This window comes from Pithys albifrons, chromosome 5, assembly GCF_047495875.1.
Source record: "Pithys albifrons albifrons isolate INPA30051 chromosome 5, PitAlb_v1, whole genome shotgun sequence".
Classification (NCBI taxonomy): domain Eukaryota; kingdom Metazoa; phylum Chordata; class Aves; order Passeriformes; family Thamnophilidae; genus Pithys; species Pithys albifrons.
In genome coordinates, this window is record NC_092462.1 from 24,809,655 (window position 1) to 24,825,882 (window position 16,228).

The 16,228-nt window shown below is 36.6% G+C and overlaps 1 protein-coding gene across 2 annotated transcripts in view; it reads right to left on the reverse strand.

The window, feature by feature from the left end:
* CENPE (centromere protein E) overlaps nt 1-16,228 on the reverse strand; it is a 37,054-nt gene that overhangs the window by 18,243 nt on the left and 2,583 nt on the right. The window contains exons 5-25 of one of the 2 annotated variants that reach the window (XM_071555942.1): nt 16,060-16,179; nt 15,252-15,333; nt 15,000-15,067; nt 14,847-14,918; nt 12,964-13,015; nt 12,063-12,150; nt 11,755-11,881; nt 10,975-11,094; nt 9,513-9,665; nt 9,045-9,189; nt 7,754-7,848; nt 7,410-7,466; nt 7,174-7,329; nt 5,146-5,220; nt 4,792-4,911; nt 4,542-4,676; nt 3,750-3,927; nt 3,157-3,311; nt 1,847-2,161; nt 736-1,047; nt 383-541 (exon numbers count right to left, since the gene is read on the reverse strand). In XM_071555942.1, the coding sequence (XP_071412043.1) occupies nt 383-541; nt 736-1,047; nt 1,847-2,161; nt 3,157-3,311; nt 3,750-3,927; nt 4,542-4,676; nt 4,792-4,911; nt 5,146-5,220; nt 7,174-7,329; nt 7,410-7,466; nt 7,754-7,848; nt 9,045-9,189; nt 9,513-9,665; nt 10,975-11,094; nt 11,755-11,881; nt 12,063-12,150; nt 12,964-13,015; nt 14,847-14,918; nt 15,000-15,067; nt 15,252-15,333; nt 16,060-16,179 (2,784 nt within the window). The remainder of the gene's footprint in view (nt 1-382; nt 542-735; nt 1,048-1,846; nt 2,162-3,156; nt 3,312-3,749; nt 3,928-4,541; nt 4,677-4,791; nt 4,912-5,145; nt 5,221-7,173; nt 7,330-7,409; nt 7,467-7,753; nt 7,849-9,044; nt 9,190-9,512; nt 9,666-10,974; nt 11,095-11,754; nt 11,882-12,062; nt 12,151-12,963; nt 13,016-14,846; nt 14,919-14,999; nt 15,068-15,251; nt 15,334-16,059; nt 16,180-16,228) is intronic. The other variant, XM_071555943.1, reaches the window with a different exon arrangement.

Sequence of the window (16,228 nt, forward strand, 5' to 3'; positions counted from 1 at the left end):
ACTGAGCTGCCATTGCCAGTCACACGTTATAGTTCTCACTGGGACAAAGTGGTATAAATCATTAGTCCCATTCCTACCCTTAAGCAGCTCTTATCTTCCACTTGCCATCTAACGCCACTACTCAAATCCACAACCATGGGGCACACTAGTTAAGCAAAGGTTTATTAGAGTGTACTTTAGAGCTTGAAGTTCTACAGAAACACATTAGCAGCTGCTGAAGGCTTGGAACAGGCAGTGCTATTTTCTTGCCCACTTGCAACTAAGGAGCTAGAAGTTTTCTATGGACACGCAGAAGAGACTAAACTAATTATCTGGGCTTGTTTTCATGCTTTTGGAAAACACATTGAAAGTATTTTTATTTTAGATTATGACAAAGTTTTACCTGTGTTTCGAGTTCTTTAATGGTTTTCCCTAGTGCCTCTTCAACACTCAGAATCTTAGATTCTTTTTCAGAAATACATTTTTCCAACTTCTGGACAGTGTTCTGGCATTGCTTGAGAGAACTCTGTGTATTTCTCAGTTCTTCATGGGCCAAGATGTTCTTTAGAATACATGACAGACAATCCATAAAGAAAATATAAATATTTTGCAACATTAGTAACCATTCCTTGATTTAGAAATACCACAGAACCCACCTCTCCCATGCTCCCCTAAATATTTCAATATCACCTATAGTCTTCTTACACTTTTCCTCTTAACATGTACAGTCTGTTTCCGTAAGGGCAAAATTCCTACCATTGAAACAGTGTCCTTTATATCCTCTTTGAGTTGGTCTGTCTCAGCTTGGAGAGATTCCCCTTTTTGCTTCAGGTGATCATTTTCCTGGGTTAGAGTTTTTATTTCCTCTCGACATTCAGTGAGCTGCTGAAGAACTGCCTGAATCTCTGAATCCTTGGCCTCCAGTCTCAGTTCACTAATCCTCTTTTCCTCTTTTAATTGTTCCATTTCATTTAACTTCTTCTGAGTCTGAATAAAATTTTCTCTTAGCTCAAGAAGTTGTTTTTGCTCTGCTGTTTTCTCTTCCAGTTCCTTTGTTTTGCTAGAGAGCTTTGCAAGGGAAAAAGCCAGACACTTTCATTGTAGTGTAGAACTCCATTATTTGTACATGTTCTCACAGAATCTCATATGAGCTTAGAAGGGATGAGAGATGCTAGATAGGAAGTTCATAATTTCTCTGTAAGTTACAGCTTATGCTCTTGCCCACAGCAAATAAGCATTTTTTTATAGAACCTTCCTGTGGTCCTCCTTAGCAGCAAAAGTCTTACTAGCCCTACAAATGAAACTGCAGCATAGCTTGGAGAATTATCAAATCCATAGCTAGAATATGAGACACACCAGTGCCTAAAGCTTTGTCAAAAATATCTATGTTTGACTCCCTTTTCTTCTTAAATGTTTTCTTTAATATTTCTTTAATATTTTTTCCCCTTTCTAATGGCCAATTTCTGTGGTGCTTCTCTTTGGTTTGAATGATCTTGTGTTCTAAAAGTTCTAGTTCCCAATGAGGAAACTGTAGCAGGTCAGAGCAGCATTTGCAAAGAAATAAATAAAATTAACATAATGGGGATATAACTTAGGAGTGGAAAAGGAAGAATTAAAAGATCAAGTACAGAAAGAGAACCTGGAGCAATGTATATTCTTTGCCTACAAAGAAAGACCATTGAATCCATCATCCTTCAACATTATACCCTTGGCATGGAATAAGTAATAGCCACTCATATTAGAGGAAATCAATGATATTGTCATTTATACCTTAAAGAGTACTCCTCTAAAAACTTTTTCCTTGTTATTAATACTATGAATTAAGTCCTTGAGTTTTATCTGTAAAAATTAACAAGGTGACACTCACCTCTAATTTCACTTCATCCAAAGTTGTTTTAGACTCTTGTGCTACTTTAGACAGACATTCTAATTGGATCTTCATTTGTTCATTGTTTTCTGATGCAGCCATGTATTTTTGTTCTATTTCGTCATGGAGATGTTTAAGTGCTACATATTCCTGATCAGACTTCACATATTTCTGTTGTACATCTGCTAGATTGCCTTTTGATTTTTCAATTTCTTCAGTCATCTGTCTAAGTCTAATTTCATTATCAGCTACTTCAGAAAGCAGCTTCTCATTTTCCAATTTTAATAAGCGTAACTCCTCACATTTTTTAAGAATCTGCCAACAGAAAAGCAATATTAATAGTATTTTCTCAGTCAGTATTTGTCACAACTACATAATAAAAGCTACGTACATATGCAGATAAAGGAAATAAAGTACAGGTAAACATACATCAAAATACAATAGGTTTTGCTTTGTTGACAGGGAACAGTCTAGCGAAGAATCCTTAAAAGAGAAAGAAGACAGTCAAGCCTCTTGCAAAATCTTGAAGTCGCTCCTCTAACTCTAGATGTTCTTTAATAGTTCCTTTTTCCTATGTTTGAGCTATGACTGGACTCCTAAACTGAATATTTAGGTGTATCAATACTTTCTCCATGATACAGAGAAGTTTATGAAGCTGTTAACATCTAATGAAGTTTTGTTGATTAGTGGAAGCAGACCACTGGATCGTTTGGAACTTCTTGCAAAGTATTAATGAGTTTGAGAAAAATTTTCACTGCACATACTTACTAGAGTATATTTAAGGACAAAGAAAGCCAGAACAAACCCCTTAAAATGTATTTACAGCACACTTAGTGTACTGAGCTTTGATCTGCCAGGAAACAAAAAGGTTTGCTCTCATATTTTCCAGAATTTACAACGTAAATCTCTCACTTCTCAAGCAGCATTTGTGATAAGAGATCTGGACATTTTCTCTTTGCCCAATTTACCAGAAAAATCATTAAAAACAGTATCCAGGATCAAACACCACTTTATCTATACACTCGGTTATTAATGGTGACCATGGCAAATAGGCACACAAATGTTGGACTAGAAAATCCAGATAAACTGTAGTAGACTCTGACTACACATGTAATCTTAAACTTATTCCTAGGTGCAAAAACTAAATACCTGAGAAACAATAATTTAGCAAACTTAACTATATAATCTCAGATTACTTGATTCAAGACAACTTTTGGCTTTACATCTTCATATCCACTAGGCACCCATTAATATATTACCAGTCACATACAATACAAATACGAGAAAAAAGGGTTAGATTTTTTTTTTACCTCTTTCTTCTGCGTCTCAACAGTATTTTGTAGACACTGAAATTCTGATAGCTCATTTACTTGTTCTTGTAGAAGTGCATTCTCTTTCAAAGCTTTTTCTAGTTCTGCTTTTAAGTCAGCTGCCTTTTTTTCCAGCTCCACAGGAGCAAGCAAATCTAGAGAATTAACAAGTTTAGATTGATAAGCGAGTACAAGAGAAGCAGCATATTCAAATTAAGCAGGGTTTATAATGCATTCTGGATGTCAGGTAAGCATAATTGTAGAAAAGTATATTTTACAATGACCAACAATTAAGCTGCTGGTCTGAATTCGGTCATCACTTGTTAGGCTGGCATCCAGTTTCTTTTAGATTCTCCCCAACAGCATTCATTAACTGGACTGTCTTAGCTGCAAATACGCATTCCATACGTTGCAGTTCTCCAAGAAGTTCGAGAAAGTGCTAAAGCAGTTACTCCATACCAGATACTCCAGTATTTTTATATTGACAGAATCTCCAAGTATTCAGGAAAACAAGAGCCAAGGTCTTCCCTATCCCCCTACCATTACAAGGCTGGAGAGGGAGAGAGAAGGAAAAGAACCACCTGGAACAGTACCTTTTGGAACTTTTCCCTCCATCAGTGAAGTTAGTCTTGTGTTTTCTTGAAATACAGATTGCAATTCTCTCTGCAAGTCAGCTTGCATTTTTCTGTAACTGGCTTTCCCCGCTTCTATTTGGCTTTGATATAATTGAACATCCTTTTGCATTTGGTTATGATTATTTAAGAGTTCGTTCTTCAGGAAAATAATAAAACATGCAAGTCATACACAAAAGAAAAGTCTACTTGCTTAACATGTAAATATTGCATCTGGTACATTTCCTGTTGTCACTCTGAAGAGCTTTGACTTTGATAAATATGGCAGAATAAGCCACAATTTAACAACTGCGTTATTGTCAGAGTCCTCTAACAAAATATTCCTTATATTAGAGGTCAGGGCTGTAACTGCTGCTACTATTTTGTCTTTACTCCTTCAAAGCTCAGAGTAAGCTCCATACCACTCTTGAGTTCACATTTCTTATTCTCTTTTGTTTTCTGGGAAAATGAAGTTTGAAGTTTTTGTCCTAGTAATGCCCTAAAAACTGTTCCTTTCCTCTCTCTACTGATCAACTTAGTACTTACCACCCACTCCCACTGGCAAAAGCCTCTATTTTCTTTTCTGAAGACCCATTTTCCAATAATTCCATAATAAAAACATTACTTAAAGAGTATTTGGAGAAAGCTAATGAGTTGTGCATTCTTGTGAAGCTTGTGCTCCACTACACTCATGGCTTTCTTCACCGGTCTGGAAGCAGACAGCCCCTTAACAGCGTTTGGTGCAGCTATAAATGCAGTTCAACAAGTACTTGCCATCTTCTCCTTCAGCTCCAAATTTTCAGTTCTGAGAAAAGCAGATTCTTTTTTGGCATCCAAGGCTATGGCTTCACTATCTATAAGGGATTTATTCAGCTGCTGAATTTCCTCAATTAGCTTATCAGAATCTCCCTGAAAAAGACAATACTCACAGAATTAAAAAAAATCTATAGCCATAATAAAGCAAATGTGTTCATTATAATGTGATTAAAATGTGAATACAACCCAGCGGAAAACTCTAGTTTACCACTGAAAAAGATGTCTCTCTTTCCACTCTTGCTTTTTGTAGTTCTTCCACACGATTTTGTAATATCTTTATTTTGTTCTCTTTCTCTTTCAGCTGTTCCTCTTTGGAATTTATTTCTGCCTAAAAGTTGAAGGTAAAAGAGAGAAGGAAGATTCTAGTGATCAGTTCAGTTTTTCAGGTCAGAATTAATCAAAAACCTACACAGAAAGAGTTCATGGGTTTTATACATATCTTCCTTATAGCTGGTAAGACTAATCAGAGTCCAGTGATGTCTAAGATACAGTATTTTAAGACAAACAAACCAAGAACATTTCATAAAATTCGTACTGCATGTAAATTCATGGAGAGGCTCACCTCAAGTTCCTCATTGTATGCTTCAGAATTTGAAACTAGATTCTTTAAGTTGGCAATTTCATGCATTAGTTGTGTCTGTGGAACAAATTAAAGCAAATTTGCAGAGGATGTTAGAAAGCACCCACACCAATACTTTTTAGTTGCCAACACCATGAAAACAATCAAGGTCTATCTTGTGTTTTCTTCTCTATTAGTGGGCAAGTCACATATGCACACATATGCATCTACTTCAACAGCTACCAAGCAAGATGCTACATACAAAGCTCTGTTTTCAGCTTTCCAGCAATTAGAAAGGATTCAAGCTATCTACAATAGCTTGAGAAGCACGAGCAGTGTGATCAAAGCAATTAATGCAGGTATTGTATAGATAGGACACTTCAAATTCTAGACATGTTAAGCAGCTTTTTATGACAGTGCAGATATTTATGATTTAATCTATTCACTAACAGGAAAATTGAAGTAAAACAAGCCATGAACACATCCAGTGGCATTTTCTGGAAGAAGGCACAAGTAGAAGACTAAGTAGAAAAGCACTTCTGAAATTGCAGACCTCCTTTATTTTGGTCTTTGTTAGAAAAGCTTCACAGTAAGCACCCATCTACAAGTACTTCTGTATAATCAGAAGCATAGGTAAGGAGAAAATCCATCTGTATTTTGAAAGATCAGTGAAAAGCTTTAAAACATGCACTCTCCTGTGTGTATTCTTATGTAATTTACTTGTATAAACTGGCGGATTTCAAATAATGTATTTAGTGAAGTATGTGACCTTTCAGTATTGCTGCAATTAACCTGCTACGTGGGCATCCGTAAATGCTTACATTTTATGGACTGTCCTCAGATATCTGAAAACTTGAATAATTCATAAAGCAATTCTTTAATAATAACAGAAGATACTTAAGGACACTGCATCTGTATTAGACACAGAGTTTTTGTGTAACAGAGGATTTGTTAAACATTGGCTAAGGGAGATAGCACAATTAGTCTAGCATACAAAGGGTCTTCTAAAAAGAATCTTAGATGCAAGCTAAATAAGAATATCTTATCAATCCATTTTCTTTAAGATCCATAAATCTTTGTAGGGAACACATTGTAAATAAGTGGTGATATTGTTAAATTGCAACCTGAAACAATAATGCAAAAGGTGTAACAAACTTAGTGTCATAATCAGAGGATACTGGATAGATTAATGTGGATAAGTAAACTCCAGCAAAGGTATGAGGAAAGAAATTGGATAATACATCTATGTCTCAATACTTCTGGTGGGTGGGTTTGAGTTTCCTTTAGGCTATAACTTATTTCACAGTCTAGCCTTTGGGCAGCTAGAACTTAATACAATTAATGTGTATTTTAGGTTATAGAATCGGAGAACAAAACATTTGGACAAATAAGGTACATCTCCACTAACCACACAAGGAGGTGAGGAGAACTGAAAGTCAGCATTTCCTATATAATAAGTTATCCAGTACTTAAGTGTACATTTTTTCAGACTTCCTAGCACAAAATATGTTTTGATTTTCCATACATTCCTATTCACACTATTCTAAAATACTTTATGACTAAGTTAAATAGTATTTTAAAGGTAATGCTCACATAGTCCATGGATTACCAAAAGCCGGAGCTGTCTTGGATTGTAAAGCAAGATGCTTTGCACAAGAAGTATGTGAAATACAGCTTAGCAATCATGTTTAAACTTCAAAACAGTTCTGAACTGTATTTTAACAGCAAAACAACTGTTTCACAGAAGTCTGGAGTGAAATTCAGATCATGTGTACATAAAAATAATATATGCGTATACACACACACATAGAGATATATATTTAACTAGACTTCAGGATGCAACTCTCCAAATTTGTCTGAATTTTACACTCCAAGTAAATCCAGTTTAAACCCTGGGTTCATTCATTCTGCTGATGAATGTGGCTTACAGCACCATCAGTTTATCAATAAACATCCAAGTCTATGTACACTGAATAAACTCTAGAAAGCATTTCAGCATAGAGAATTCATATCTATTTCAATGCACCTTACCTCATGATCTTGTTTCATGTGTTTTTCCAGTGTTTCAAATTCATCTATTTCTTTTTTTTCCTTTAGTTCCTCTATTTCTAATTTCAGCTGCTGATTTTCCAGTTCTAGGTTATCAAAGTTAGCTTGCAGGCTGTTGACCTTATTTACAGCGATATCCTGAAGAAGCAGCACAGGAAACCTTAGAAGTCATTGCTGGAATGTCAGTCTTATTTCTAGAAAACTCAGAACAGACCTACCTTTTCATGTGCTAACAGTTCACAGAGTTGCACAGATTCTTCAAAGTCTTTTTGAGTCTAGAAAAAGAATCACACTCGGTTAACAGATCTCCAAGAGCAAGCTGAGCATTATATTCCTTGTTGCTTTTCACAGCTAGTCCTGGTTAAATACCGCAGTTTTATTTGCCACAAACTCATAGAAGCACAGAACCATTCCACAGCTTTGCAGAGATGTATGTCCGAGAGACTTTCTAACCAGTTCTACTAATTCTGCAGAAGAATCCTGTTGTTCTACGGAAGACTAAGGCTGATCTGACTGAGAAGTGTGCATGGCACTAGACAACTGAACTAGATTATGACGTTACCCAGTTCATAGTAGGTCCAGGGATCCATTCTACTTCTGAAATTTGATCAGGAACCATCAGACATTGGTTGTCAGATACAGAATTTTCTAACGTAGCTGCAAAGAAAAAGGTATTAAAAAAAAATCTGAGTAGATTTTAAACTGAACATCAAGAATTTTCTCATAAAATAATTTTACCACCTTGGAAACAACCACTCAATGGCAAAACAGATCACACTGAGTAGGACTTCTGACTCCGTGATTGTTACAGAAGGGAACACCACTGAAGTGCAGTCCCTACACTTATGCTGACCACCTTATCACAAGTTAATGAATACTACAACCAAATCCAGAATCAACTTATTCTCTTTGAGAAATTAAGTAGTGCAATGCTTGCAGAGTTATCAGGAATTTCATAGAATCATAGAATGGTTTGGGTTGGAATGGACCTCAAAGACCATCCAGGTCCAACTTCCCATCCCCATGGGCAGGGACACCTTTAACTAGACCAGGTTGCTCAAAGCCCCATCCAGCCTGGCTTTGAACACTTCTAGGGCTGGGGCATCCACAGCTTCTCTGGGCAACCTGTGTCAGCATGTCAACACCCTCAAAGGGAAGAATTTATTCCTTATATCTAATCTAAACTCACTCTCAGTTTAAAGCCATTCCCCCTTCTCTTATCACTACACACCCTCTTCAGCTTTCCTATAGGCCCCTTTCAGACCCTGGAAGGCCACAATAAGGTCATCCCAGAGCCCCTTCTGGCTGAACAATCCCTATTTTCTCAGCCTTTTCTCATAGGAGAGGTGCTCCATCTCTCTGATTATCTTTGTACCCTCCTCTGGACTCACTCCAGCAGGTCCATGTCCCTCCTCTGCTGGGGACTCCAGAACTGGACACAGCACTCCAGGTGGGGTCTCATGAGAGCAGAGGAGAGGAAGGGGCAGAATCACGTCCCTTGACCTGCTGGCCGTGCTACATGTTATTTCACCTGGGATAGTGACTCATGCTCCCACTTTTTAAATAAAATGAACTCTATTTGCAACACAAGAACTACCATAATTACGGTACTAAACCCATTTCCCTTCCAGGCAGCATTCTTTACTGGCAGATAAATGTGATTTCCTTACAGGCTACATGCAACTTTCAAAACTGGGTTCATGGAATATTATTTGAGTATGATGGCAACTAAATTTAGTTTTCGTATTGTTAGCAAATTGATTTACTTTTTAACTTATATTTATTGAAAGGGTATTATTTCTGATTTCACAGCTGCTTGTAGACTTTTCTTATTTTTTTCTGAAGTTACTTACAATCCTCTGCATCTGGTAGTGCTGGCAGAGACATTTTTGTTTTTTTTGGTCCAGTTGGCATAGTTTCTTCAAAGTCTTCAAAATAGCTTGCATTTGACTGCTGTATTTTACCAGGAGCCCATGTAACTCTTCTTCTTCTCTTGGCCTTTAAAAAAGCATTCAAAGAAAAAGTGATAAAAAACAAACCAGTAGGTAGAGAGTAAATTTTGCATTAGGCTATTTCTGTAACAGTACCAGCAGATAAACAGATAGAGTCTTGCAGTTTCCTCAGAAGTGTCTGCAATCTTTTCACCACAAGGTAACATTGAATTACACTTGCAAGTTATTTAAAAGTTAGCCCTTTAAAAACATGGAAGTGAAAATTGCCTATCATCCTATTCTTCATTGTCAATATAACCCTATGTATTTAATATTACTTTTCACAAAGTATTTCAGAGTTGTCAAGTAAGATCTGGAACAGGTGCTTACTTTCTGTTTTGAGGCAAAGGAAGCAGAAGTCACCAGCATTTCAGTTAAGTTTCGTATCCTGTCTTCCTGTACTTTTTGGAGAGAATTTTTTTCTTCCAGCAGCTGGGCCAATTGGTCCTTTTCCATTGCATCAATTTGAGTCTTTGAAGACACCTGCCATAAAAAGAATATTAATCAAACTGACAGTTCAAGAGCACAAACTACTCCTGCAGAAGAGATGCAATTAACTGATATTTAAAAACAACTACACACATATAATCTTTAAAGACTCCTCTTCCAGACTTTAATCTTTAACAATGAAACTAACAATTCAGTCTACAATTTACCTGCAGACTAAGTATTTAAAAGGGGTAAAAACTCCCAGAAACAATACAGCCTCAGATTTTATTATGCACAAAAAGAAAAAAAGGTATTCTTTCAAATATAACATAGTTTAAGATGAGCTTCCCATGGTGCCAGGAGCCTGAAGCTCTTTCAGAACTGTGATTCAATTGTCAAGTAACAGCAAGCTACTCTAATGCATGTGATTTCTCTAAATCCAAGTACAGAAAATTTATTCTTTTGTAAAGTAACAGCTATTTTTTGACAACTTGATCATAAGCCTGCAATACTTTAGAGGAATTAAAAGTTCACATGGAGTTTTCCAACACACTCTTCCATACTACTTTCCTCACTACCTGCTATCTCAGGAGACAACAAACACCCTCCCAGGTACAAGTTTATGTTGCAAATTGATTTTCGTGGTCAGGTATTTTTCAGATATTCTTTTCTGAGGATTTGTAATTTGCAACATAAAATGTGCATACTTTGATTTAATTAAACAAAACAGCATGTTCAGCATTGTTATTTTCCTGTGCTTTATGTTTTATCATCTATGTTCTAAAAAGACTTGCAAGATTGCTCCGCAACAGATTATGGAAAAATCCACAGATTTTTAGAGAAAGATGAAACATGAGAGACTACACTGGTGGGAAGTTACTACTCTTCATTTTCTAAATGTATCTTCTGACTATATAGGACCTAAATTTTGCCAGTGATCTTAATACAGTTGCAACTTCTTGCAACTCCAACTGAGGCAGAACATCAGTAAGGCAGAAAAAATATGAAATAAAGCTGTCATTTTTAATGGACATTCAATAACTTCTTATGCTCCAATTAATTGTTTTGATCTGTTAAAGTGTGCCATAAGGCATGACAAATTTCTATTTCTTAATTATGTTAACCTACTGACAGGAAGCAATTCCCTTAGTTGATCTATGTGTCAGCTTCCACACAGATCTCTACAGTTGTTCTAGACTATATATCACCTTTTCAATTTCTGTTTTCTCAGTTAAAATTACAGATATCACTTGAAACAGTTTACCTACTCCTGCAAATTTAACTGCTTTTGTTTTAAAACAGGTGGTTTCCAAATAGCTATCAGTACTAAGGATAGATCAATGTTAAGAAGTTTATTAGATACCTCCTCCAGCTGCTTTTTCAAATCCAGAATTTCTTTGCGGTATCTCTTCAGGAGGGCATCATCATCAAGTACCTCGTTGACTTTTGGTGTATTCTTCATTGCTTTGGCTGTATTGGCAAACTGGAAGAATAGTCTCTCATGGGCAATAGTTTGAGAACAAATATTTTAAAAAGACTTACTCTGTTACATATTTCCCAACAAAATTAAAGGGAGAGTTTCTTAGATAAAAAGCAGCATAAAATAGAGAATACAAAAATCAGAATTTGCTTATTTTTAATGTATTCTAAGCTTGTGAAAGGTAAGTTTTCTTTTGATATTAGCACCTGAAATGTGAAGCATAACAATTAAGTAATTATATCCCAAGTTACTTTTATTTTATAAAAAGCCAAAAAAAAATACCAGAAAGGAAGACAATCCTACCTAAAGAATACAGTTCATTAACAGCACAATACCCTCCTTTCCTGTGGTACCTGTCTAACATCTTGTCTTAGAAAAGACTTGTTCTGTGTTTGGAAAAGGCAAATGACAAGAGAGGTTATCTCCGGTCTGCAGAACAAGAGCAGGAGCTTTGTTCCAGCCCTCAGAAAGCTAATCTAGTACAAGATGATGACTGGGAAAAGATTCTGTGTACAAAACAAGTATTTCAACTTCTGAGTCCACAAAAGCCCTTTAGAAGATCCAAGTCATTAAAGATCCATCAGATGACAACTTCCACCCCTCCCCTGCCTACAACAAAGCCTTCAGTCAGAATAGTGCTGAAGAACAGGTGAGAAGCTTTACCTGAAGAGTACTGAGCGTTTCATCAAAAGAAACAGGAGTAATTGTACAAATAATAACTGTTTTAGCATTTCCTCCAAGGGAGTTCTGCAGAATTCGAGTCAGCTTGCTGTCTCTGTAATTTATGAAGCTAATCAAAAAGAGAGAAGAAAAAAAATTCAGATTTTTGCATAGAAAAAACCCACAGTAAATATATTTTCTATAGGGAATAGGTTATTTGAAATAGTTACCTACATAAGATTATCAATATAAGGATTTTTCATTTCTTAGTGTAGTAGTAACTTATAACAGGTATATGAACAGTTTCTTACCCAGAAGGATCATCACAAAGTTTTTTGATAACTTGACCCAGAATGAACAAGCTCCGATTTATATTGCAGCCTTCTTTCAATCGGACACCTAGGGACCACACAGTAATTCTTTTATTATTATTTTTTAAAATTTAAAACAGCATTAAGATACATTTTCAATCTGTCAAGCTTTTGTGCTATTATGCTTAGAGGGATTACCCAAGAGTTAAATCTTAAGTGCAACAATGCACTATGACCCATCAGTAAGCAGGATCAAATCCTTTTAAAGAGCAGAAATGCATTAAAGAGAGCAATCACAAATAAATATTTAGAACCTTTATACTGTAAGTAGTAGTGCCATAAGAACATTGTTTCCTGTTTAAATTTTGCAAATATCCACATTTATATTCATAAGTATAACAAACCAGCCTTAGATACAAGTTTCGGGTTAGTCATTCTTCATAAGAGAATAGTTACTTGTGTCCCTTTCAGACCACTTTTTTCTGATAAAGGCATTTTGTGCAGCTTCATGCTGTCACTGTCAACAGCCAAGCTGCTTCTTAGCTGTAGAATGAGCCATCTATTCCCTCTTCACCTTTACACACAAGTCCCTAAAATGCTTCTAGTGATTTTATTATTACAGGTGAACCTGCACTGATTCATCTCCATTCCATTATTCAGTGCAGGACTGTTGCTGGACCTGCTATTCTGAAAAGGCATATTACTACTTACTTGTTTGCACTTTACATCATTTACAGTATTTTCCTGAATATGTCCTGCCCTACCCAAGGGGAAAAGAGCTTATTCATAAAAAAATAAGTAATATAATAGCACATAGATCAAATAATTTCCTTTCTATATAGTCTCTTGTAAGGGTTAATTAACAGAAGTGGTCATCAGGAGAGTCCCATTTAACACTCACCTTCAGTTCCTGTTTGACTAGCTCTTTCACTCCCTGCCAGATCTACCAAGTTCTGCAAATTTATTAAATATTTCACAGGTTAGTTCTGAGGAAGTTTAGCTTAATCCTCTTAATTCTGAATCTCTGCTAAGAGCTTCATAGACTAAAGTTACACTTAAAAAACCCCAAGAGGTCTGTCATTACTGAAGTAATTCATAGCTGCTACACACACATCAACCCATACTTTCAAGGTACCTAAGAACATGGAATAAGTTCGTATGAACTCTATTACACCACCCCAAACAGCATCTCAAACTTGCAGTGCAACAACCCCTACCCTCAGTAACAAAAAGATAACACTTCTGTATTGAGAAATTGTGTTTAACCACTAATTCAAGCCATGGGAAAAAGAGCCTAGATGAGATTATCTAAAATGCAGTGCTGCATGGGCTGTATGTCTCTCCTTGTCTGCCACTGTGGGGATAAGGAAAAGAAGAAATTAAATACCAGTGGAAAAGCCTCACTCTGAATCTGGTTCAAAACCAACCAGAACTTCATTGCATCCCATAATGATTTGGTTAATAACCGACTTTAGTTGGGTTTTGTTTGAGAAGGGTAAAATCCAGTACTAACTCCAGCAAGGAGCAACAGACCAAAAAAGCCCCAAACCTCTCCCCTTACCCCAGTTAGCAGAGGTTACTATAAAGTCAGTTGGAACTGACAGGCCAAAGGGTGAGGGTGCAGATACCCTAAGTATGGTAAGAAATAAAGAGAGATAGTAGTTTGTGGAGACAGTGCATGAGCAGCGTTTACATCAGACCCAGAGCTTTTTCATGTGAAGCCAGAACAGAAAGCTGTGCATGTTAATCACAGTGCATGTGATTAACTTATCTAGGCAGTTAAATGCCTCCCTGACATCTGATCCCGTCACATCTCAGAAGCTAAGCAGGGTCAGCCCCGGATTAGTAACTTGGATGGGAGACCTCCTGGGAAATGCTGGGCGCTGTAGGTTCTAGTCCTGAGGACTTCACTGTCACTGTCCAAGCTCGCTTGGCCGTGGCAAATGGACCTCAGGACTGAAACGGTGGGGCCAGTTCTGCGCACGCTGTGCCTCACCTAAAAAATCCACTGCGCAGGCTGGAAGGGCACACCCACGTGGGGACAGCCCTTCTCAAATCTTCGTTCACGAAACCGAGCCACACACACATGTGATTAACTTAATGCTACTGTCAGTTCTGAATAAGAGTGCTCATGCAGATTTTAGCAAGCTCAAGTGGTTTCATGTTGATTCCATTCCTCCAGTTGTTTCAGATTATTTTTTGAGAATCAAGGAAAGGCTATAAAGAAGGTTTCTGAAACCATAACACTCTCCTGGAGACCAGCAGTTGTATTCCCCCCAGTTTATGATATTTCATATATCAGTAATCCACCAAAAAGATGCTAGGAGGGGTTATTGCTGAAAATAATGAATCTTCTGGCCATTGCAGCTGTAAGGTACATATTCTTTTAACAACAACCAAATCTGAGGATAAAAGAAGTCTTAAAGTTACCCACCTTACAAGTTATTTCACTAGGCTTGTCAGTGGTCAGAAACAATTGTAGGGTAGGGGAAGATGTATTTAACAAAATGCAAGAGCACTCTGACACAGTTTCTTCCACTCCTGGAAGGGCATAACACTCCCCAGTCCAGCACAAATAATTCCCATGTCAGAATTCCCTCTGCTAGAAAGTTATCCTCTATATAACACCCCAGGAGTCTCCCTCTATACTTAAGAAACTTCTGCTAGAAGTTATCAACAAAGCATGCTTGTAAGTCATTATGAGGTATCATTATTCTCTCAAAGAAATAATAGTAAATTCTCTAGGTAAGGTGTACTCCAAGAAACCACTAAATAGACACTTACCAAGTGGGAAACCATGACTGCTCCGTCACAGTTTGCATTTGCAGGGTCACTTCGTTCTCTGCTTTCAATGATCTAGAAATACAATAAAGTGAAGTAAAGGTTTTGCCACTTTGAAAACAATGCAACCACTCCTATCAGTGAAACAGTTTTTACCATTCTGAATATCGTGTGAGAACGGCTGCTGTGTTCATTCATTTTTGTTTCTCCATAGTGGCGATTTTCTGTCAAAAACAATATTAGAATACATTTGCTTATATTCTGATAAAAGGGAGATAAACAGACAAAAAGCACAATTTTTAAGTTTTCTGAAAACATTGACTTCTGAATATAAACTCCATGGTTCTGATATACCTGATTTATCAATGCTTTTTTAAGATTGCAGCTGACTTGGGCTAAGTAACTTACTTTCTCCTTTTCTGATCCATTCCATAACTTGTTCTGGGGAAACCACCACTTCTTCAATCAGATCTTCCACATATGTATTCCTCTACAGAATAAACACAGTCATAAATTTTATTGAACTCCAATATTCACTTCAATACTTAAAGTTAACATTACCAACAATAATTATGGTATTTATTCAACAGTTAAATGTCTTTTTACTCCAAATACAAGGGATAGGTAAAGTTTAGATCTTCATCAAAACTGTGGCCTAAAGGAACAAGTATCAAAACCCAGAGATTTAGAAAATTTCCTAAAACTATAACTGCTGGGAGAGTTATCCTTCTGGACATTTTCTGAGGGAATCCAGGAGCATAGTTCTTAGTAAATGTTATAAGGACATAATCATACAACTGGTAATATTTCCCTTCTTTGCATGTTCCAAAAATATTGATTCTTTAGGACATCAAGAGGAAAAAATCCAACAAACCACCAATTTTTATTATTTGCTACAAAACTTAATATAAAGAAACTTAAGATGGTGTTAAAGGAATTTCTTTTCCTATAGCAATCATCTTACTGAGTAGTTCCAGTGTCATGGTTACAGTAGAAGAAAAGTCTCTCTACTTGGTAAAGGGTAAACTAGCAACAGACAGCCGAAAGTCACTGTTGTTATTCTACTGTATCAACTGTCCTTCTGCTAATGCTGAAGATAAAACGACACAATCTGGCTCAGAAAAGTTTTCAAACTAGATGCCTCTGAAGGCATTTTGTTTTCAAATTCTTTTACTACAAGCAGATACAATACTTACACTGCATAACAACCACTTACATTAACATCCTCACGAATTCCCAGAGGCTTCTTTTTCCTACTATGACAAAGCAAATCTGTAATGGTTTCATTATAGATTTCCATGTAAGAAACCCTTAGCAAGAATTCTCTATCTGGAATCTAATGTTGAAAGAGAAAAAAAAGGAAATAAATAACAGACTAACTGATG